General features: G+C 36.2%; 1 protein-coding gene across 1 annotated transcript in view; it reads right to left on the bottom strand.

The window, feature by feature from the left end:
• Positions 1 to 5901: 5901 nt before the first annotated feature.
• The window catches only part of TOLLIP (toll interacting protein), a 30454-nt gene continuing 10485 nt past the window's right edge, over positions 5902 to 25870 (bottom strand). The window contains exons 3-6 of the mRNA XM_081968153.1: positions 25323 to 25505; positions 22038 to 22190; positions 20658 to 20748; positions 5902 to 9752 (exon numbers count right to left, since the gene is read on the bottom strand). Of these exons, the coding sequence (XP_081824279.1) occupies positions 9538 to 9752; positions 20658 to 20748; positions 22038 to 22190; positions 25323 to 25505 (642 nt within the window). The 3' untranslated portion in view covers positions 5902 to 9537. The remainder of the gene's footprint in view (positions 9753 to 20657; positions 20749 to 22037; positions 22191 to 25322; positions 25506 to 25870) is intronic.

The raw sequence follows: 25870 nt of genomic DNA, 5'->3' as shown, positions 1-25870 counted from the left end.
TCAGCACAGAATATAATTCTGCTAGCTGCTCACAATAGAGAAGCGGCTAGAGCAAATAAAAGAAAATGAAAACACCAACTTTGTGTCATCAAGCAGAGTGATTGCCCTCTGATCAAATAAGAAAAAAAATGGAAAATGAAAAAACACTGAACAGAAGGGACAAAGTCCAATGTGGTTTTGTTGCCAGTTTAAAAAAAATAAGCAAACAAGCCAAATAAAGCAGAGTTTTAAAGCCATTCCATCACTTTTTCAAGATCCTTGAAACAAGATCTACAATATATGAGTAATCTTGGATTTACAACAAGTTAATTGAGTTTCATGAGGGTTTTTTTGCCAGTCGTTAAATGAATCATTGCAATTGTTAAATGAAACTTGAAGTCATTAAGTAAATCTGGCTTCCCCATTGACTTTGCTTGTCAGAAGCCAGCTGGGAAGATTATAACTTCTGATCACATAACCCCAAGATACTACAACCATCCTAAATGGCTTTCGATGGGGAGATGGACAGCATATACAATTAATAATCTAAATAAATACATGCCAGTTGCCCAGGGGCCTGAATTTCAATCATGGGAAGGTTGCAACAGTCATAAACAGTCGTACGGGTCTGGATGGATGACAACAGGCTCAGGCTCAACTCCTCCAAGACAGAGTGGCTGTGGCTTCCGGCTTCCCGGTTCAACCAGCATATGCCATCGCTGGCCATCGGGGATGATCAATTAGCCCCGGTGGAAGGGGCACGCAATTTGGGCGTCCTCCTTGATGCCCGGCTGTCTATGGAAGATCATGTGGCAGCCGTGGCGAGGGGGGCGTTCCACCAGGTTCGCCTGGTGCGCCAATTGCGGCCCCTTTTGGACCGGGAGGCCTTGCGCACAGTCACTCATGCGCTGGTGACGTCTCGCCTGGACTACTGTAACGCTCTCTACATGGGGCTCCCCTTGAGGTGCACCCGGAGACTGCAGTTGGTCCAGAATGCAGCCGCGCGGGTAATTATGGGGAGATCGAGGTTCTCCCATATAACACCTATCCTGCGCGAGCTGCACTGGCTTCCTGTGGCCTACCGGGTGCGCTTCAAGGTGCTGGTTACCACCTTCAAAGCGCTCCATGGCACAGGGCCTAGTTACCTGCGGGATCGCGTCCTGCCCCATACATCCCTGCGACCCATCCGCTCACACAGAGAGGGACTACTCCGGGTGCCGTCCTCCAGAGAGTGCCAGAGGGCGACGCCCAGGAGTAGGGCCTTCTCTGTAATGGGCCCCACCCTTTGGAATGACCTCCCCCCAGACATCAGGACAACAACCGACCTTCGCTCCTTCCGTATGAAGCTGAAAACCTACCTGTTTCGACTAGCTGACCTGGCATAATACTACAACCTCTCCAGCCCAGGGCATTTTTAATTGGTAATTTTAGTTTTTAAGGGTTAATTTCACTGGGGTTTTAACTTTTTTAGGTATTGTAACTTATTTATTTATTCTTACCTCCTCTGTACGCTATATAATACTTTTGTACGTCGCCCCGAGTCCCTGTGGGGAGAGGGGGCGACTAATAAGTTCAAGTAATAAATAAATAAATAAATAAATAAATAAATAAATAAATAAATAAATAAATAAATAAATAAATAAATAAATAAATAAGCGTGTAAGCCACTTTATCAGTGCAGTTATCATTTCAAATGGTCAGTAAATAAATGGTTGTAAGATGAGGACTACTTGTGCCAGCGTTTTCAAATGCAAATCATCACTGAATAAGGCACGACGATTAGTTCATTAGCACTGAAGTCCTTTGATAAGAATCCCAGGCTGGCTTATTGTATGAGCCGTGGAGGCATAGTGGTTAGAGTGCAGTACTGCAGGCTACTTCTGCTGATTGCCGGTTGACTGCAATTTGGCAGTTCAAATCTCACCAGGCTCAAGGTTGACTCAGACTTCCATTCTTCCGAGTTGGGTAAAATGAGGACCCAGATTATTGGGGGCAATATGCTGACTCTGTAAACCGCTTAGAGCGAGCTGGTAAAGCGGTATATAAGTCTAAGTGCTATTGCCACCTCTGGTCTTTCTGCCTTTCTAGACAAGTAGTGGCCCCAAAGAGGACCACTTAGAGAGACAGATCATGGAGAAATCCTATCTAGGCAACTGCTAAGAGCTGACACCATTTTAATGGCACCTAATCATCATAGTTATCATCAGCTACAGGAAATGTTTGAAAGATATTTCTGCCATAAGAGGCATTTCACAGTAGTGACTGGAAAGACATGAAAGCTTCTGTACCCGCAATATTCAGTTTTCTTATTTCGAATCTATAGCCAATGGCACAAAAATGGCAAGCATTCAGATTTTCAGAAAGATGTGTTTCCCTTTGTAGCATACCATGGTTGTGTCAGCTTTTGTTCACCCGGGGGATCCACTGAAACACACAATGGGACCAGGAGTGCTGAAACTTTGCACAGAACTGTGAATGCCATTCATCTTTACAAAAAGTTGCACTTGCAGAGTTTTTCTCCTTGATAATTTTAGAATCTGTTAATGGCCTTTGAAATATCCTCTCCTCTAAATCCTTACTCATCACGGTGCTTGTGCCTTTTCTCCATTGAAGAAAACATTTACTGTAAAATTAGCAATTATGACTAACAGATGGGTCCTTATCTTGGCCCAGGGAAGGTAACAAAGCCATTTGCATTTTATTGCAATTAATCAGTGCTGACATACTATCATGTTTCTTACTGGATACACTTCAGGCTTGATTAGAGCAAAACATACTGCTTGGGGAGATGAGCACCAACGGAAAAAGAATTTTCTATCTCTGCACTGAGCTTCTAATCATCATGGAAGCTCTCAAGGGTTCTTCGCGTTATAATGTGGCAGGGAAGATTTCATAGATATTTCACCCATTCAGCTACGTTGTTGAATTACCAAGTGTAATTAGTGCCATCAAATACGTACATTCCTATAGAAATACTGACAACAGGAGCTATTTATCCCAGTGCAATCCAATCCATGATTTCCTTTACAGCTGCTTATGTTGATTTTTCAAAAATTAATAATAGTATTTTGAATGTGAACTATTCACAACTGGAGATTTGAGATGCCAATTTACCCCTAAAATGTGCTGCTTTCTATATTATTTTTTAAAATACACATGCAGTTATAAGTAGCACGTTTGCTGGAAGGGGTTGTTCTCATTGGTAATTAGTTTTAAAAGTATTCTTGTTATCGTTTCATATCCTCCAAAACGCCTAAATTAAATATCATTAAAATGAAAATGATGAACAAAACTCCAGCAACCTCATGAAAATTATCCTTCCAAATTGCTTTAAAAAGAAATGCTATAATCAAACCAATACAGGCATAAGAAGAGTCTTTATGCTGAGCCTGGGACATCATCGCTTAAAGTGGTTTCATCCTTACATACAATAAATATCCTTATCTAGTTGTGATGGAATCAGTAGTTACTCCTAAATTTAAGCTGCAGAACCTGAAACCCATCAAGGTCCTGAATGACATAACATATGGAAATTATCATATTTCCTCAAAAATAAGACCAGGTCTTAAATTAATTTTTGCTCCAAAAGGCGCATTAGGGCTTATTTTCTTATTAGGTCTTGTTTTTGGGGAAATACGGTACTAATTGTGCCCTTCTGGCTGATGATTTTAACTGGGGCTTATGTTTGGGGTAGAGCTTATTTTGGGGGAAATAATGTGCTATAAAGAGTTAATGCTTTCACACATCTAAAATATACAGGTAGTCCTTGATTTACAACAATTCATTTTGTGACCAAAGTTACAAAGGCATTGAAAAATATAACTTATAACTGTTTTTCAGTTACAACCTTTGCAGCAGCCCCCATGATCGTGTGATCAAAATTCATATGCTTGGAAACTGATTCATATTTATGACCATTGCTCTGTCCCAAGGTCATTTTGCGAACTCCTGACAAGAAACATGAATGGGGAAGCCAGATTCACTTAACAACCAGATTAACTTATCTCACTTAAAAAAAATTGTCAAGGGCTGCCTGAAAAAGGATTGCTCCAGCCAATGAAGCTATAAAACTGCCACCAGCAGTCTAATGGATTTATTAAGGTGGAAGTTGAAAACGAGCTTTGAAACAATAATTAATATCTGATCATAGCGGTACTTTATTCATGTAATAGCATGTGTAGTTTTTGCATTTGGTTATTTGTAGAGTGGAGATAAGAACATAACACGGGGACTTCACTCTCGTCCATTCCCTTGGGATCCCAGATTAGCTTCCTTGGTTGTATTGAAGAAATGTGTACCACCTGGAGTCCCAAACAGAACGATACTTTACTGACTTCATTTGTTGAGGCAGCACTGGATGACTACCAGATGCCTCTTTTATTTATGTTGCATTTCTGCTGTCCTGAGATTTATCACGTTATTGCATCGGGCACATGGATTGCCATGAAAAATAGAAAAAATAATAAAAAGGCCTCTTTCTCAGACCTCTCCAACAAAACACAGAGAAGGGTCTCTGCTGCTGCTGCAGTGACTGAAAAGGAAATGAGGAGATTGTGCAACCCCCACCCCCACCCCTTGTAGGATGTGCAGAAATGGCTTGCTCCTTGCAAAACTTTACAACGCATTAAGACAACTCCCAAATGAAGCTCTGGGCCTGGATATCTCTGCCGTGGAGAAAGTGTTGTCAAACACTTATATATACCAGGAATCTAAAGCAATACAATTTAACATAGGCAAGGGAGTGGAGTGGAATCGAACAGAATAGAATAGGGGTCACCAACCTTTCAGACCTCAGGGACCATTACATTCATAATTTTAAATCCTGTGAATCACTAATATGATCTGCCTAATGACCAACTGGATGGGTGTGGCTAGGTGGTCATTTGACTGGGTGGGAGCGGCCAACTAGATGTCACTAGTGCCAAGGGGCACCTCGCCAGGCTCTACTCGCCCCTCTCCTCCCAGCCAGAATAGAATAGAATAGAATAGAACACTATTGGCCAAGAGTGATTGGATACATAAAAATTTGTGTCTGGTGCATAAGCTCTTAGGGTACATAAAAGCAACAAAGTGATAAATCGTAAGATCATAAGATACAACCAACAAAGCGACAGTAATAGGTAATAGGATACCAATGGGTAACAGGAAAGATGAGAAGGATAATAGTAATACAGGCCTACCACATGGTTAGATATCCTTAGGCATAAATCAGTGCTGTGGGAATTAGATGTTTAACAGAGTGATGGCATGGGGAGGAGGGGGACTGTCTTTGTGTCTAGTTGTTTTGACATGAAATGCCCTATAGCGGATCTACAAGGAGCGGTTGCACAATCTCCTCATCTCCGTTTCAATCACTGCAGCAGCAGCAGAGACCCCCCTCTGTGTCTGATTGGAGAGGGCTGAGAAAGAGGACATTTTATTATTTCTCTAGTCATTTTTGTACTGTTTATTAAGGGGATAAAAATGTATAATGAAGATATACAGCTGAATAATCTTAGTGGACAACATTTTTTTAAAGAAATTGATAACATTTTACAAGTAAAAGGCTTTCAGTAGAGTTTGCACTTGCTTTCACAACTATACTGAAACAGCTACTATTCCTGCCATACTGCTTGCAAAGAACTGCAATATGAATTAACTGAAAATCAACTCAAATCTAAATTTATTTGACTCAAGGACACCACTCCAGTCCTTGAAGGTTACTGATTTTAAGTGGATTTGTTCTATCCTTCAAAGAATGCATCCCTTCATCTTGGAGATATTCCATTACACACAAACAAATGAATAATTAGTCAAGGAAGCTTTAGATATTCCGTATTTGAATACAAACGGTTAACGTTTATATCTTACCGAGTACAGATAGCCTCAGCAGCTGTCATGATTTAAAGCAACATGCCTCCTATAAAAAACCATGGCCATAAATGATTTGATATACATTTATTAAATTAGATAGAATGGGAAATAAGTTGTATAATGCAAACAGTTGAATATGAATAAGAGTAATAAAGAAATGTTTTCAGAATTACAGCAAAACACCCTCAGTACAGCATTACAGGTCAGCCAACACAGGCAATAATATCTAGAAAGGGAAACGCTTAGAATCATCAGCACATAGTCAGACAGAATTGAATAAAAGGTGGCAAGCATCTAGCTAAGCAAAATGTTCCTGAATTTAACTAGTCTTGGATTCTTGGTGAGTTTAAAACTACTGTCAATGCACATCAGACTTTTAACACAGCTTCTGGGCTGTGAAGAAATGCTGTGGATTGTGTAACAAACTGCTGTCACAAAGAAAAATGCAAGGAAGAGTTGTATGCTGCTTAGCATTTACTTTAAGTGGTAGATAACTGGTGCATTTTCAGTTCTATACCTCAGAAATCTGTATCCCAACTTTGCAAATTTCACTGAAATCCATGGGAAGCATTTCCAACTTCGTTTATAGAATCAAAGTACATTCATGAATGAACACAAAAACATGGTTGGAATTGTAACAATGCTTGCATCCCATTCTTTTGAGAATGGACTACTTCATCATTGGAAAGCTTTTCATCCAGCAAAGCTTTCCAACTGGCTGAATGGCAAAAAGTAAGAGCCAGGGTCTTTGCCAGTTTCTTTCTCCTCAACCTCCAGTTCCTTTACCCCTTTCAAATAAGTACTCTGGAAAAATGAGAGGAATTCTTCTAAAAATCCTTCTAAAAATATCCTTGTCAGTGGAAAAATGCTGATCAGATTTCAGTGAATAGCCCTATTAGCAAGAAATCCAAACAACAAATTGGATCTATCTGAACACGGATTTATTTAATTTCAAAAAGAGCAAGAATACAATCCACTGACATGCTCTTTAAAACCTTCCTCACTATCTATCTCTGAGTAAACTCAAACATCTAGAAATAGGTCTAAATTTTCTTTGAATTTTGAAACAGAGTTATACATACCCTTCAGAAATCTCCCTGGACGTGCACTGTGCACACATAAAAAAGCAGCAGTCTTCAAGGCTCAATAAATATCCAGAAGGCAACTATCTGTACAGAAATGCATCTCAAAATGCAAAGACAAGACTTTAGAAGGTACATGAAGTAACCACGCCACTGCTTTGCTGAAGCTACTTTATAGCTTACCACCTCCTGGTCCAAAAAGACACTTCATTCACAAGTGAAGCATCACTGAAACATCTACATAGCCAAATTTTGCAGCTCACGTTATTCCACTGGGATAGTACTATGGTGTATTCCAGATTTTTGGCTCCTTGCTTCTAATTAATAAAATATCTTAAGGGTCTTGGCTAAACAAACTCACAAGAATTCACCAATGTATTACTGATATATGACTGACATTAACTATAACATTAATCTGACAGTACTGCAAACTATGGTGAAAGAAACAGAGTTGATTTTTAGATGGGCACATACCTCTTCTAGAGCTTCTGAAAAGCACTTATTTCATGTAAAAAGCAACAGAAGAGGAAATGATTGATTTAGCATTCACAAATACTAATCCATTAAACTTATGAGAATAAAATAGCTAGAATTTAAACAAAACAATAAATGGATCTGATACGGTATTTAAAATTATTTTCTCAATATATTTTAACAATTAAAAAAATAAATATTTTAACTATAGCTAGCTCTGCCAGGAGTTTCATGGTGATACAGTAAAGCATTTCTAATAGATATTTTCTATTAGAGAGGAAAAAAGCAGGAAATAATGAGGTTTTTCTTTTTTCAAAGCAATAAAAATCACGATCACCTTGATGCCTTATTGTCTTCAAACACCTTAGGAAATTAAAAATAGTCTGGCAATTATAGACAGCATTTAAAAATGTTTAAAATAATAAAAAAAATCAAATAGCATGTAAAATGTGTCTATTAAAGTGCATTGTTTCACTTTTTCCAACTTTAAACAAATATAAACTTTGTTACCTCCAACAGATCTACAACTCTAATAGAAAATTATTATGTACAGCTTCTGTATATTGGGATTGTACTCTAAATGTGGCATGTCTTCATTTGTGGCAATGAATTTTTTTCATATGTTTCGCCTTTAATAGAATAAAGGTTAATTGGAATCTTATGAAACCTTACAACAGTGAATATTCCACTGAAATGTTATACCTTAAAATGAATTGTCAAAATGGTAAAAAAAAAGGTCAGATTTCATCCATACAAGGTATGGTTCTTTTCAAGCCATTATTGTTTATCACAAGGAAATATGTTACATTGGTAATGCTGAATTTCTACGGTATAACATTCCACTGATTCAATTTTATGAGTTTCTCACAAATATAGGAGCAAACAATCATAAAAACACATCAGGAAGATTTCTGTCACCTTCTGGCATACAAATAGTCCTCAGATTACGATAGCAATTGTGTCATTAAGCAATATGGTCATAAAATGTGACACATGACCACATCACTTAGCAATAGCAATTCCAGCTAGTAAGCGAGGACCTCACATGACTATGATGTGGAAAGAGGCACTGAAATGTCATCCCAAGCAAGCAGGTAAAGGGCAAAGGGCAAAAGCTATGAGCAGCCCGGTGGTGTGGGTGCGCACTATAGAGTGCAGGTAGGCAAGTGCTCCGGGTGGGTACTATGGAATGTGAGTGGGCAGGTGCTGTGGGAGACAGAGTATAAGATCTTCATGCGCTCAGGGGCGCCTCGGGAGAAAAAGTGGTGGCAGCAGAAACGATTTGCAAGAGTAACTTGTGATCTCCTGCCAATTTCCCCAGAGTTTTCTTGTGGGAAGATGATGATGATGTGACTGCAGAATGCTGCAATGGCTACAACTTCAAGGACCCATCATAAGTCCCCCTCATTCAACTCTGTCATAATTTTGAATGGATGCTGAAGAAATGCTCGTAACCCGAAAACTACCTCTATGTTTCTGTGTCTTGCAAAACAATGAACTTACTGATTGTAAGTTCAGAAGCACAGCAGCACTTCATGAAGCAATTAAAAATTATAAATACATTGCATTGTTGCCCAATTAGTAGATTGAAAAGTGATCTCTCGTTAGTAAAACTGTGAAAGTTGCAACAAAGCTAGTATCCCTATAGTAGGAAGCATTACAAATTACCCTTAATGTTCAAATATCACTAAACATGCCAAAGGGTGTTGTGATATCACTTTTTGTCTCACAGGGATTGCTTGAGACAGATTGCTTTTAATAAAAGCACTTTATAGAACAGCGGTCTCCCTCATCCCTCAACTGATACTCACCCTACTCCCGGACTTCCAAATGCATAATGCATACAAGTGGAGGAGGAACATTGTTGGTTTTGGAAAACAAACAAAAAAAGGGGGAGGGAAACTGGCAGAGGTATTTCAACACTACCTTTCATCAGAAATGCGGACAGGGTAGAAATAATAGCTATAAAATGGCTGAGATTTCTGTAAGGTTACCTGTAAAAACCAATATTCCAATGACCACCCATGACAAAAATGGATCACAGCCTCTCAGATAGGTTGCTTGCTTGGGCATTTTTTTCCTAACTAAATTCCTGGCTTGGCAAATCAAAATTAAAGGTAACAACAATGAAAAGCAGTATGAGAATGATCTAAGCCTCTTCTGCAATTTGAAGCAAGGAATTGATAGCAGCATCCTTGTTCCCCCTCTGAGCTTCTAGTACTGAACGGATTACTTCTCTGTCCATGTTGGGGAACATGTCCTGGATAGATTTTAGATCCTCTTCATTACATACATGTTGAGGGTTGACTGCAGGTGGTGGAACTGCCACAGGTACCATGCCTGGATTACAAACAGCAGGCATCCCTGGAATAAGACAAGAGAATAGAGACTGATTGGAAAATACCAGATCCCAATGAATTTAAATGTGTTGCAATGTATAAAATCTCCCCCTTAAGAAATTCAGTTAATTCCAGATGTATAGATAAAAAGCATTTAAGCAGGTACAATAAAATACCAGATACAATTCTGGATCATTAAGGTTGTATGAAAGATGTTGCTGAATATTGGAGATGATAAAGAATCACAGAATATAATAATTGATGAAAGCTGCTCCCCTAATACACCATGAAACAAATAACTTCCCATCATCCACAATTAACCAAAATCAAATTGGTTTAATTCCCTAACATCTTTATCAGAATATATCTTCTTGCTGGTATCCAAATAGTCATTCTGTTTGTTGATCATCAGTAATCTGAAACTCCCATTGATTAATATAGTATATAAATGACATTTTCATTTAAAAATGAAGCTAGTACTATAGAATGTTATGTTGTGTTATTATGTTAAATAAAATAATGTCTTTTACTACTGGTAGAAATCCTGATTTTGTGAATTTTATTGACTAACAGTTTTATTAATTAAATTTAGTTTTCTTAACTAATGGTTTAAATGATGATCTAGTCAGTCAGATGTAGGATACTGGATTCCCCCTCTGCTTCTGACTAATCGGAATCCATTCTTACATGAAATCCTGGGACATTTAAAAGGGTGGAAATTTCCACAAATAAAAAAAAATTACAAACCTAAAACAACTAATCTCTGTGATATGGTCACATTTAAATATGAAAAACCACCCGAAAATAAAATAGTTCCCCTAAATTCTATGAAGAGTTGATTCAGTGTTGATTATCTGTAATCAATACAAGCAAGATGAGCAATGTGGCAAATTATTACACTAGAAAATGCTACTGATTTTCAAGAACTATCAGAGTAAGAAGAGGAGTACATTCAAACAGCACAAGAGACCATACTATATCTTGTCACTCTTCTATTTTAAGCAGTATGGTTCTTTAAGAGAGAACAAAGAAATGCTAATCCTTTAAGATGGTTGCCAACTTCTCAAGGCAATTAACCAGGACTTCCCTGAATCCGTGTGTCCTGCAATAATACTTCCTACATATCAGTCCTGCTTTGCAGTAGTGAAAAGATAAAAGAAGAAAATTGACTATTTCCAATTATCTTCAGAGTGAATCAAAGAAACTGGCAAAGGAAACAAGAGTCTGACAAGGATAGGGGAAGAACGGAAAATATATAAATATAACAATTTGTAGGAAATGTTATTTTATCCTTGGAAACAAAGTGAATAAACCAAACTTTGCTATTAAAAAAAAAACTTCTTAGCCCAGCTGGTTCCTCACTATTGAAATGTTAATTAATAATGCCAATAGAAACAGAGGATATTAATTATTTCAACTTCTGAGTTGAAGCTATAATTAGATTTAGATACCACCCTGATAACTGTGAGTAGTTCACAAAATTAAAAAAAGAAATTAAAATAAAGAACAAGATGGTATTACAACATTGTATTGTGCACTTATCTTGTTTTTATATTTGAGGGAAACCTCTAATACTGATAATTATTAGATTTGCTGATAAGCTTCAAATTGATGGAGTGAGAGAAAAAAAATGAACTTAGTCCACAGAAACCTAACTTGAGAAACTGTTCCCATAATATTTAAATTAGCAATGTAGGTAGCAATCCAGATTTTTACAAACTATAATCCAAAATTATTCTGTATACATTTTACTATAGTGCACATAGTATACTCTTATGCATACCATTTTGCAGCATATATCAAGTCTTAAAGAAAAATCCCAAATAAATACACAATTATAAACCACCTCAAAAAGAGCAACCTCCAGAGACACATTTTCTTTTAGAAAATCATAACTAGTAATTTTCAGGTTTATTAACATTAATTGTACCATGCTTTACAAAAATGCCAACTCATCTTGTGCCTCTTTTCAATTCAATAATACTTTCATTCGAGTAACTTAATTCTGAAAATCAATATTGCCAATTAATACAAACTAACATTAAAATGTATTGTTACATCAAAGCAGACACTTCAATCATTTGCCAAATTGCTTTTGAATTTATACAAGAAAATCCGTACAGAATAATGAATAAAGAATTGAAAACAGAATTGTCCATAGTCCATTATTTTCCATTTAAAAAGTGCTCTTTAAAGTTTATAATTTGGCATCAGCATGGCTAAAGTGCAATCAGCTTTCCTAAAGTGATAAGCATATAGATATAAACAATGGCACTTAAACAAAATGAAAATGTAAAAAATGGCAATGGGTTTGATGATACATGATATTTTTACAAAGCAACACAGTATATAAAAAAAAATCAATTCATATTATGCAGGAAATATTACAAAATGTAAATACAATATTCTAACACAGTCAAGTGCCTTTATATCCTGATCATCTTGTGACCATTTTTGATCCCATAGGAAAAGTAAAATATTTTATTTGTGAAAGATTTTCTAATGTATCAAAGAGGAAGAAAGCTTTCCAAGCTTTATTATTAGCTTTGTATCTGATTCAAATGCTTTATAACCTTGTTTTCTTGGGGAAGGGTTCCCCTGCCCAAACTAAAACTTACGATGAATATTAAACACATATCATAACCAGAGAAGGAGACTATTGTACTATTTTGCTTTGCTTTTCTTCTTCTTTTTTATTTCCTTCTTTAGCCTGACTGTTCTCAAATTCTGAGGACTGAGCATTTTATTTAATCACGCAAAGGGCACTTCCTCAAGACACTTGACTGAACATTTTATGCTGTAGTAAGGATGTCACAATACTGACTTTTTAATGATGAATTTAATACTATGTTGCAAGAGAGACAGTGAAAATGCAGCTCATTTTTATTCCTTCCCATTTTTGTAATAGAGCAAATGAAACTTGTAAAACATACTTGTCGAAAAAAGCTAGATGATTACCAGAACTCTTTGGTTTTTTTTGCAGAGGAATCTAACAAGGTCCAGATTCCCATGTCCTAGAGTAAACAGGCTTAAATGTAAGCATATTTGAGGTAAAATGAAGCAAGGGATCATATTACTGTTTTAAACATTTTTCCACAATTGGACTCTGTTTATTTAAATTTAAAGGCTGCTCAACTCCAAACAACTGAAAAAGACAGAAAAATCATTAAATTCTGAATGTCTGGGCCAACATAACACCCACACATCCAAACCCCACCTCAGATAAAGGTATCAAGGGTTCATCAGCTACTCTGTCTCCAGGCCCGGGAGCAGAATCAAAATTGAGAAATTTAAAATGTTAAATTGAAGAACCTGGAGTATGTCCACTCTGCCCATTCTCACTCGATGGGCAGAAAGAAACCTTTAAAGATAGATAACCGGACCTGATACCATGAAGAATTTTACAGGTGAAAATCAGCACTGAGAGTTACATCTATAAGACAACTGGCAAGCAGTACAGCTCACAAAACAGGAATAGCACACGGCATATTGTAATATGCTCATCCCTGCCACCATGGACCAGCTATAAATTTATGTATCTAGCAATGGCTTCACATTTGCACATATCTCTAGATGACATGAAAAAGTGACTAACACTAAACTAATCTCTCTGTGTGTCTCTCTCTACAGACACCCATTAAAACAAACTTTGAAGTTGTAGTACAGCTCAACAGAAAACAACATAATGGAACTAACTGTTTATTAAGGTGATAATAGAGAACTTAACAAAACAAAAACTTACTTCAAGTTAAGTCTATCTCCAAGTATTAGAATGCTTTCTGGGTAACACAATGTTACTTCATCACATTCAAATATCCCAACCAAGTGCTTCCTATATACCAGGGGCCCCAAACCCTGGGCTGCACAAGCAGTGGGTAAGTGCACAAAGCTGCATTTGCACAAGTAGCACATACACATGTGAAAACACCCCCCTCCCCCGCCGCCACCACTGGTCCACAGAGCTGGAAAGGTTGGGGACCACTGCTATATGCAACACAAAGCATATTTATACTTCAATTCTCACTTTGCTATAGGTATCAACTTTAGAAGAATAGGACCAACCCTATTCATAAAATGTGCACTAAGATGACAAAGTCACTTTGGGGGGAGTAAAGGATATCGGAAAAAGACAATGCATGTTATTTCCAACTATTTTTAAAAGTGTAACAAAGTACATAATAACTGAGGAAATTCCTTTCTCTGAAAGTATGGAACTTAAAATTCAATAACTAACTTCCAGAATGTTTGCCCAGTAAGAGGAGTGTGCAAAAACAGTCTAGGCTCATTTTTATTTCTAAATGCTGGCCTTTTTCCAGGCTCCAAATAAAAGAGATCCATTTTTAACATTGCTTATTTGCAATGATTCAAGAGTCCAGAGTCCTTTAATTAAGTTGGTTTTCAATGCATATTGTCCATCCTTGCCAATCAAGTAGCAAGAACAGTTCCATCCTCAGTGCTCAGAAAAGAAAGAGTAAAGCCCAGGGAAAAACAATAGTGACTTAATCATCTGCTGAAACACAGACAATGGTAGGTCCTAATCACCAAATTGCCTTGATGAGACTGTATTGGAAATCTATATTCAGAGGCAATTCTGAATAGTTGATATCAAAACTAAGAACTAGTGAAAATTCTTCTGAAATATGTACTTGTTTGGTTGATAGAGCTAATGTATTGCTTTTCTTTTAAAAATCATGTATTGAGGGGCAAATTAAAATTCATAATCTGTGCTCTGTGTGTTGTTTTTTGGGTTCTATTGTATTCTGCACATCTTTTCTGCTGCTGTTGCTGCTGTTCAGAGACTATGCTGAAATGAAATCATGCTGTATGTTGGATGTTTGTTCAGCTTCTGTAGCTGTTTGTATAAAAAGCCTTTAAAAAGTGTTGTTTCCATTCTTATCTATGACTATTATTTTAAAAAAAATGTTTTAGAAAATCCACATCTCGGCCATTTTTCTGTAGATTTGGTGATAACAAGCAGCTCTGTCTATCAATCTAGCTTGGTGGTCTTAAAGTCATAAGTAAAGAAGTAAAAGGCTTTTTTCGAATCTTTATTGTTCCCTATGACTAAACATGGGAAATTCTTCAAGTGCCTAAATATATCCAATGTTTTGTTTTGCTGAAACACAGCCAACTTCATTGGAATGTTTTGACTAAGCCTTATTTTTCTCAAATTTGAAACAGAACATTTTTGCTTGTTTCATCCTCCTTATATTATCTTCTGATAGCCACCTTTCTTTCCTCTAAGAAAAATAATAATTATCTTCATCTCTTTAATATTTCACTCTTCCTAATCTTAGTATAATTTCACCAAACTAATGAAAGATGAACTATATATGTAAGAATATTATTGAAGCTATAAGGCATATACTTCCAGTGATGATACAGAAGTTGGTACTATATCTTCTGATCTGCTAATAATGATTATTAAATATATGTATTTAAATGAATTAAACATATTCATTTAAATAATAAAGTATGTGTATTAAAGATGAATACATTAAAATTAAATTAAGATAAGTAGTTGTTAGTTAATCTTTCTTGAGTAACCACTAGTTTATTTCCATATAGCTATGGTTCTATTACCTACTGAAAATGGAATGGGTTAAGTAATAAGATTACGTATTGTGACATCCTCTTGCAATGTTCTGCATTCCAACATAAAGCATACCATACAAATAAAAATCAACTTATACAATATCATGCAGAATTCTTGTTAGATGGGATGGAACGCAAAAAGAATTAAGACAACTTACCCAGAGTAAAATATTCAAGCCCTAAGGACGGATGAAAGTGAGGGAAAAGAATAAGACATGGAAAACAGATATTACTCTGTGTTATATGAGAAATACGCTGGTAGGAAGAAAGCTGGAAAGAATTCCAACAGTTGCCCTTCAGATCTTAAATTCTAGGATTTTGCTCCTTAAATAGCTGAATCTATTATATGAAATCTTCTCAGTATCCATTTAGCTTTGGCCTATTAATAATTTCATACATATTTATTCATAAGATGTACACGACTACCCTTCTTGAAAAACTGTGACTCCAAGCAGCATACAACAATAAGAACAAAAAACCAATGGACCCCCTGAGAATAACCAGAAATATTGTATCTTGCGGGATGAACTCATCTACGGTAACATCCTGGCCCCAATGCCTCAGGGACCTTCCAGGTCTTCAAAGACTTTCTAAAGGCTAACAGGGCCAGAACAACTCAAATCTTTCTGGGTGGGGGCAAGACCTTTCAACAGGGCACATGCTGTAACAGAGAAGGCATGCCTCAGGTAGCATTTTTTTTCAAGGACAGGACATGAAGAATGTCCACTCCTATATGGGGAATGCAGAAAAAAATAGACAAGCAGTTCTGCAAAGATGCTTCTTATGATCTGTGAAAGGCTTTCTATGTGATAATTGCACTTTCAATTGTACAGAAGTCTATGGGAACCAGTGCAGTTTATAAGTAGAGATGTTGCATTTGTAAAACAAAGATATGAGTAACCAATATGGTACAACTGGCATACTAGATGAAGTTTTGCAGAGGGTCTCCTACTCACGGCTGCTGCCTGGTCTTTGAATAGGACCTACAAGTCCAAAAGGACACCCCCCCCCCCAAAAGCACATACTGGATCTGAGCAGGGGTGTGCAAACTGCCCTCCCCCCCACCTGATCTAAAAATGGAAAATTTCCAGTTATCAGACATGGCAACTCAAAACCCACAGCCATTCGATCTTGCCAGTTGAGCAAAAGGCTGTTCTTTCAATTCAGGTACCCACAACCACCAGGAACTGAGGCAGAACAGCATCATTTGGATGAGAAGGGGCAGAGATGTACTTTCCTAGCATACTTTCCTAGAGATTTCATGTAGATGTAAAAACAACAACAACTAAGGTGGAGTCTTGAAGCACACCCCGAAGCATGGGGCTATGATTAGACTGCTTACCACCTACCAACAGCACATGGAACTGATCCCAGAGAAGGAGGGGAACCACAATAACATCCCTCTCCCAACTCCCTTAGTATGTCCAGAAAGATACCAAGCTTGATGATACTGAAAGCTGGTGAAATATCAAGGAAAGCCGGGATGGATCCAATATCTGCCATCCAATCATCAACAAGTATGCGGTCTCAGTATTATGATTTGGCTGGAAACCAGACTAAAAGCGATCTAGATTATTCACTTCCTCTAAGATCCTTTGAAAGCGGCAAGTCAATCACAATTTTGACAACTTTCCCTGAAAAGAGAAATTTAGAAACTGGATGACAATTAACCAGTTCTATTGAACCCCAGGATAGTTTTTTTAATCCAAGAGCTGAAATAACATTTTTGGTTCATTCTAGTCTGTTCTCCTGCATCTCTTCATTTTGTTGACTCATCCCGTCCAACTTTCTTGTTCTAACTCAGAAGTGTCTTATCAATGATAGTTTCTATTTTCAAGAACTACAGAAGACTTGTCTGTTAAAAAAAGTATAGAAATAAGCCAAATATATTAATAATATGATTATATAAAGGTCATTGAACCATTTATCTCAACATGGGTAAGTTAATGCTGAGTGGTACACTGAAGAAGGGATTTGATCCCTATCTGTATTAAGCTACAAATCTTCATGTATTCTGCATGAAATTCTAAAACACATTCAGCTGTTGCAATACAGCACTGTTGATGTAAATTGGTTGCTATTTGTAAATTGAAAAGAACATTTCATTTATCTGACAAAGTGAACATAAATTCTAATAGCCTATGCCACAAGAAATTTGCTTTTTTTGTACTACAAGATTTGCTAATTTTTAATTCAGATGACTAATATACATTATTCAATTTATTAATTCATTCAATTTTTCTAACACCCTCTTATAAGTCTTACAACAGTGTACAAATAATAAAATATAATATCATTTCATCATCATAATACACAATGAAATCTGCTAATTTTCTAGGTTTTTCTCCATTTGCCTCAGATGGCTCTACTAAATCATCAACCCTACCTAAAACTTACAAATTCATCTTGCTGGCCTCTAATACAATACCCTACCCTTCCTTCCCTAAAATATCCCACCCTTTCTTCCTAAAAATATCCAGGTTATTTTGAATAGAGCTGGCAAGCAAGAATCTGCAGCTAAAACTATGTACTAGAGAAGTACATATCCTTCACCACTTTTTCTGATACTTGATAGGGTACAACCTGTACTTGCACCAGCACTTAGTCAAATTCAATTTTGATCTTCTGTCATTGCCACTCTATATCTTTTCACTCTTAATCTTCTGAAGTTCCTTAAGCAGATCAGTGAAACAGTTCAGAATCAGTTTTTAAAAAAAGAGGCCTCAAAAGAGCAATTCTGTTCAATACCTTGGTCGTTTCTGTTTTCCAACTAGTTGTGTCACAGAATTGCCTGCTAAATCATTGGGAAAATCCTAAGAAAATAACTCAGAAAATCTGCAATGTCCAGTAAGTGCCTGGAGTGGACTATCGTACCTGGATCTTCATTTTATTCATTGGAAACATAACATCACTCTGTAGAATACACTTTCAAATGAATCCGTGCTTGCAAAAAAAAATCCAGTTCAAAAGAAAAGGAAAGTCATGTGAGAACATATGGGTAGTCCTCATCTGTCTCATTTAGTGATCATTTGCAGTTAGGACAGTGATGGAAAAGCAATCTTATGTTTATGATCTTTGCAGGTCATAAAAGCATAAAAGAAAAGGAAAGCTTAAGTAATATCCTTAGTACAGTTAAGATTTCACTTAGTGACTGCTTCACTTAACAAACCATGTTGCCAGTCCCAACTCTGCCTGCCAAACAAGGAGTACCTATTTTCCATGCATAAACAATTATATTATGGAACAATTGCCGTTCAAGTAGTTCATGCCTAAAGTGAAACACATTTGTTTTGGTCCATAGAAAGGAGAAAAGGGGTTGTTTATTCTAGGCAACAGTGGATGTGGTGATGTGGGGGGGGGGGAAGAATGGGAAAAAGCCAAGCCCATTGGAACTAGCATCTAATGGGGAGCAGGGAAAAAAGAAAGGAAGCTGCTAAGAAGACCGAGAGGGTAGACAGACCAGTGAGATATGCTGTAGGCATTAGCTACAGCAACAGCAATGGAAAAGAGACAGCTGTTAGTATTAGTACGAGAATACATGTATCTCAATTTTTTAACATCAAACATCCCAAATTAACAGAGGCAATATGTAGGAAAAGGGATGGCAGAACTTGGGGGCAGAATGAAAAGGGGGATCAGCCTAGAATCCCTATTTAGCTATAAGAGAATTAAGGCCAATCCCTCCCTTGAGTATCGTTGACCCTTATCTAACTCTAACCAGGTGCCAACCATTAGTTGCGAAGATTTCTGTACACAGGTTTTCAGCAATAAATCATTTGAATTGAACCTTCACTTGTGGATATTGTCTTTCACACCTGACACAATACCTCTTGTTCTTTATATGCCTAATCAAAAGTTAGTAGAAGATATTGCTTATTTGTGAAACATGCCATAAAAGTTTTAAAAGTATTCAGATTGAGAAGAATCTGTGTATAGTAGCACTAGAAAAAGCAACGATTGGGGGGAAAACATCTCCTTGGGAGGAAGTCCCAAGATTACTTATAATAATAATAATGCTCCTGACACAGAAAAAGTCAGCACTGAAGAATAAAGACACTGAAATGCCATAGGGGCTGTGGAACCATGTGAATGTAGAAGAACAAGACAGAAAAATGCAGTGCATTCTGCCTGCCATAACCTTGCTATTTGGAACACACTATTATTAACTTATTATTAAAAACCAAACCTCAGGCCTTTTACATGTCTCTCCTCCATGGGAAAAAGGAGAATGTCTGAACAGAATTATAATGTAGTTAGTGATATCAAAAGTGTTTTTGCACAAGTTATAATCATAACTTAAACTGGTTTGTTTTATCTTGTCCAAAGCTCTGCAATAAATTTAAGAGGAGGGGACGGTACTGAAATCCTTCCTCTGGCCTCCCATCTTAGAATATTTGGCAGGAGCTTTCAAACAAGTGTATCTTTGCTGCTGTGGCTTGTTTTTTTACATCCAAAGAGCATATTGAGCAATGGGTTTTGATGGGCAGGGGTAGCTGGTAAAGAGTTTCCCTAATATATACTGGCTTCTTCCTGAACAACCTACACTATATTGCCAAAAGTATTCACTCACCCATCCACATAATCAGACTCAGTTGTGAGCGAATATTTTTGGCAATATAGTGTATTTTCTAACAACCAGTCAGACACTCCAGAAATGGGCCTTAGGGGTCAAAACATCTCATCAGCAGTTTTATATGACAATTGGGACAAACCAAGCAAATCACTAGTCAACTTGATGGTACTTAACCCTCTGCTTAGCATTATGTGTGGATATACCCTAGAGTTAGTGGAAATAAACTATAGTTTGAAGTAATTTTTCTTCCAATATTCATAATTGAAACAAATAATAGTTTGATCAAGTTGAGATTACTTAGCAAGCTACAGCTTATTTAAACTGGAATTAAAAGTTTCTCTTTCTAGCTCAAGGATGTCAAACTCACGGCCCGCAAGCCAGATGCGTCACATGCTAGCCACGCCCATGCCTGATTTAGCGAAGGGGAAAAAGTCACGATATGTCATGTGACGATGCCGTGACGATGCAAGTTTGACACCTCTGTTCTAGCTGCACTTAGGGTGTTGTGGGATACAATGGCCCAAAGGTAGCCCAAAAATTATCGAGGCTCATTCTCACAGTATGACATTCAGAGTTTAGATTTACATCAAAACTAAAGTAATAGTATATAAATTTTACATTGGCCTCACTGAAGCTTTGTAGACAACTTGAACATCATCAGTTACTTCACAGAACACAAGAATCTGCCATCCTCTGTTTATTTTTTTAAATAAAATTGTTTTTTTTTAATGTGTGCATTAAAAATGGAAAATTGTATCATACCTGTAATAGGTACATATCCAACTCCTTGCTGATATACGGTTGGCATCAGGACCACTGGCTGGGGCTGCATCATCATAGCAGCTGGTAAAGACTGGATTTTCAAATAGGAAATAGGATAATGGGAAAGAGTATTTTAAAATATATACTACAAAAAAAAGGCAGATGGAAAGAAAAGTATTTACATAAACTCTTCAATTGAATCAGTTATTTGTACTACACTTAATAACAATTTGAATCAATGAATTATGTAACATTGGTGGGACAAAAAATCCAGGGAAATGCTTCTGAGCCTATATTTTATAGGAAAATATTATAATTTTTACAGAGTTTAAATTAGTCTAATCAGTTTTAGCAAATTTAAAACAGATATTTAGGCATTATTTTAAGTATTATTTTACTTCAGAATATAAAAAAAATATTCTAAAATCATTCTAAAATGATTTCTGAAGAGCTGCTTGATTGGCTGAAATTCTGGCAATCCTGCTCTTTTGTGAATCACTATGGAAGAGTTTACGGAAAACAATATGCAATATCTGAAAAACAAAATTTATTTTCTTTGTACCCAGCCTTTAGAATTTTTACAAATAACTCAAGGAAACAAACATACCCCCACCCACCTTTCTCCTATTATTTTCCACAGCAATTCTGTGAGGCGAGTTGGGCTGAGTGTGTGTCACTCCCCCAAGGTCACCCAGTTAGTTGGCTTTCATGGCTAAATCAGGATTAGAACTCATAGTCTCCTGCTTTCTAGCCTGGTGCTTTAACCATTAGACCCAGCTGGCTCTAATAGCTTCCACAGTAAAAATACATATTTGTATTTATTTAGCAATTTTATAGCTATAAATTTGATTTTTTTTAAACAAGGTATTATAGGCAAAGAAAACTTCTGTGTCCAAGAATACAAATTCAGAAAACTACGTAACTTTACTATACCCTATCAATATCTGTCCCGTATTATTCATGAAGGCTTTTCAATTAATTCAAATTTTAGAAACTACTCTAAGAACACAATAATATCCCTTAAAAACTATTTAAGTGATGTAAATGAAGTCATGTGCAACATTTGTGCATATGCATTTGAAAGCCATATTTATTAAACAATTTTAAAATTATACTCATTTCCTAAGTTTTCCATGATTTGTTTTGAAGAAAAACTGCCATCATTTCATTGGTATTTCTTAATTTATGAGTACTCTATAAATTAGGAAAATGAAAGTTTAAGTGATTCAGTGAAAATTTGGAATGGAAACCATATCATAATAATATCTGAATTACTAGCTAGTAATACTTTCTTTCTCACTTATTCTCCATTAAACAATACTTTATGATTCAGTTATTCAACTCCCAGCTAAAGCCAATAGCTTAAGTTGCCTAGCTTACCGTGTAGGACATGACCAGGTTAATCATTCCTTCTTTGTCATCTCCCTGCCTTCCACTCAGGCTATACCATTCATCTTCTACTTTTCCTTGTTTCAGTGACTCAGGAATAGTAACATGGGTCCAAGCAATGCGATCATCTATTGAAAAAGCTCTCTGAAAAATAGAAGAAAACTAAATACATGAATATTTTCCAAAAGATGGTTTTCCTAAATGTTAGATCAGATGAGGTAACATAAAATTGCAATCCCTTTTTTTTCAGAAGGTTAATTTCTTTCCAGGAAATTAAGTCAATTTAGAGGGGGAATATTACCCCATATACACAGATAAACCCAGAATTTGAGGTGTCAAAATATACCCCAAAAATTGAGTTCAGCTTACCTGTTGATGGACTTATCCGTTTGGTAATACATTTTAAAGTACTCATATATCTCGTATGCACGTGCATATAAATCTACCTGCTGCTAAGAAGAGTCTTGATTTTTTAACCAAAATACCATGAAATTATGGCATTTTGGTGCCTCACTTTTTGTGATCCACATAATGAAATTTGGTGCCTCGCTTTTTGTGATATTTTGGTTAAAAATTTGAGTGTTAGCATACTTGCAGATGAAGAATAAAACCAACAACGTGAATCACATTGATTAAATTTTTGCTTTAATACGCCCAGCTATGTATACTTTCCAGATACTCTCAAGCATTAGCATGACTATATGAAAAATATTCCATTGCTGAACATAGGTAAAAGGTTAGATGTATTTGAGAAGCAAGATGAAAATAGATAAAAATTTCTACTTTTGCTCATATATGTGCAGGTAAATATACAAATAAAGCTTTTGTTATTTTATTTATTTTTAATCTTTATGGAAGACAAGCATATTATAAATGAAGTTGCTGAGAATTTTAGCCTCTAGGGATAAGATCTGTAGCAATCTTCATTTAATCCTTCAGGAGAAGTAAGAGGAAATTTGAGACACTTCATCTCTAAATTGCTATTTAGTTTCTATGGCATATACACATACATTGTTCTTCACGGTATTAATGTTGATTTTTCAAAGGGGACTGACGTAGAAAACAATGACTGACAAGAGAAAAAATAATCAATCTTAAAAAGAGATTTTTTTTTTTACCATAATAAGTCACCTAGTTTAATAAAGTCCTACTATTGCACATTTCCCCCACTTCAATTGTGTCCGATACTTGGAGATTCTCTGGAAAAGTCTCTGTCGTTTTCTTGGCAATTTTTCAGAAGAGGTTTGCTTCCATTTCTGTGGAGTGACTGGCCCAAGGTCACCTAGCTGGCTTTGTGTCTAAAGTAGAACTAGAAATCATGGTCTCCTGGTTTCTAGCTTGATGTCTTAACCACTAAGCCAAACTGATTCTTTAGCATTTTGGCATCTTAATTTCCTTCAGATTAAAAAAAAGCAGAACAGTGTATATTTTACAGTAGATTTGAATGAAGAAAAAGTAAAACAGAAGCTATCACAAACCACACAGAATAGGGTTTATTTGCGCCAAGATATTCGATATGTCTGCAGAAAATTGTTTTTGTAAGTCAGTTGCCAAAATAATAATACAATTTTCATTGTTCATATTTTAATTTGTTATTTTGGAATTATAGGCTTTGGAAATCTAACTGTATGCAATTACATAACATTATCATTTTTGTAACGTCACAATAATTCAACAGTATGGCTGGTTTTATACTAGCTTACTTCTGAATTGAGGAGAGTATGAAATAATTACAACTTCAGAAAAATAAATGAGACAAACCGGAATATAGTTGTATAAATAGGAGTTGCATTTATTACAGCTACTCTCTGCTTGACAAAGATACAAGACCAAAATTTTGGGAAAGGAAAAAAAAAGGAAAGAGATAAAAGGAATAAGTTTTATAAGTCATACCATAACAATATCTACTTCAGTTATGATGACAGGATAATAGAAACACTACAATTTATACCTTCAAATTAATCACGTGATCAATATTACAGAAGCAATCTGCTCTCCAGTTTTATTGCTCTATTCTGCCATTATCTTTCTTAATGTGGGAAAACTACATCTTTGGATAAGTAGAAGTTCAAATTTTTGGGCTGTTTTGAAATTTTACCAGGATACACCCTAAGAATCAAAGAAGGATGTATGGGGACAAAAAATTGTTCTCCCTCTGTTCTCTGATAAAAGGCATTCCCCTGGCAGGAATATTTCAGTGGGTGCAACAGTAAATGAAATTTAAGCTAAGTTATTAAAGGACTAATTTTAATAGGATTTATTAATGTCTATGGAGATTCTCAGTCATCCAGTGATGGTTGTCCCAAAGGTGGTCTTTCAAGAAGCAACTGGACTTTTTGGTTTTTCTTTGAAGACACTTCACTTCTCATCTAAGAAGTGAAATGAAAAGAGAAATGTCTTCAAAGAAAAACCAGTTGCCTCTTGGAAAAGCACCTTTGCGCTTCATTAATGGTTTAAAAAAGTCAATAACTTTAGGCTGCATTGAACCTAACATGTGGAGGAGGAAGAAAGTTTTTTGAAAAAAGCACCATGAAATGATGATCAACCAGTAGAAACAAAGAATTGTCTCAACTCACTAAATCTGAAGACCTGATAGCACAGGTTTTAGGGAACTATTGCATAAATTAGCCACCTTATATAATCACTTGAAAGAATTGCATTTATCAGACCTGGACTAATCCTACAGTATATCAAAGACTAGGATCTGAACACACAGTGAGAGAATATATTAAAATAACATTTGTAGGGTGAGATCCCAAGAAAATTATAATAGTAATTTCCCTGACTTTCCTCCAAACCATCAACCACATTCTGCTTTGTGGTATCCTGTTGACATCCCTACAGTGTATAGACGTGGAAGCTTCTGTTAACTGCCAACCAATTATGGAAGCAACACAAGTGGGAGGGCTGCATGTATGGATATGAAAAATAGCATAGTTGAGAGAAACTGGTGGTAGAGAGGCTTCGAAGAACTTATCAGTCCAGGCCATGTTAAAAATAATAGAAGTTCATTAATTCATTCATTTATAAATAACAAGCTTTTATCCTTCTTAAACAAATAGATTGTAATTCTTTAAACCTGCCGATCAAAATGCTGTATTTTAAATCAGCTGAACCAACACTGATTTACTACAACAAATATGACTGTTTCACAAATGACTTGAAAAATACCAGAAATTACTTTGATAGAAGTATGTACATATGTACTCTGATCCAATCTGGAATGGCAAGGCATTTTGAAAGTAGTTAAAACACCACCACTCTTTTCAATCTTACCTCATCAAATATCTCAAGATAGAAAGAATCTACCCCGGGAGGGACAGTGCACTGAATTACTTTGTTCCATCGAGGATTTTTGGCTCCATTATGAGCAGTGGGCGTTTCATAGACAGCATAACCAAGTCGTATTCTGCAGTATGGATCCATGCGTGTCATGCCATAGTTTTTTGCCAATTTTGCCTACAAGAAAAAAAAGCACCCATAAAAGAAATGAATTTTAAGGTATTTTTTCTATTATACAAATTCCCAGGCTAAAACATCTACATAATTCTATTCTATTCTATTCTAATTCAGTCCAAGTCAATGTATAATCATTCTCTCAACCATGTAAAAGCTCAATTACAGAAATACTGCAATATTAATCAGATCAACCAAAAAAAGTTGTTTTCTACAAAGCTTAAATAAAATCAAGGGCATTCTTCCATAGCATTCCAGATTGCATACAATGTCTTCAAAGGGGAATATGTTTACATATGATATATGGTGACTGCCAATTACAAAATTCAGAGAAATATAAACAAACATTACAGAGAAATTATCTGGGT

Source organism: Natrix helvetica (genome assembly GCF_964273705.1).
Source record: "Natrix helvetica genome assembly, chromosome: 1".
Classification (NCBI taxonomy): domain Eukaryota; kingdom Metazoa; phylum Chordata; class Lepidosauria; order Squamata; family Natricidae; genus Natrix; species Natrix helvetica.
This window is presented reverse-complemented; position numbering and strand designations above follow the sequence as displayed.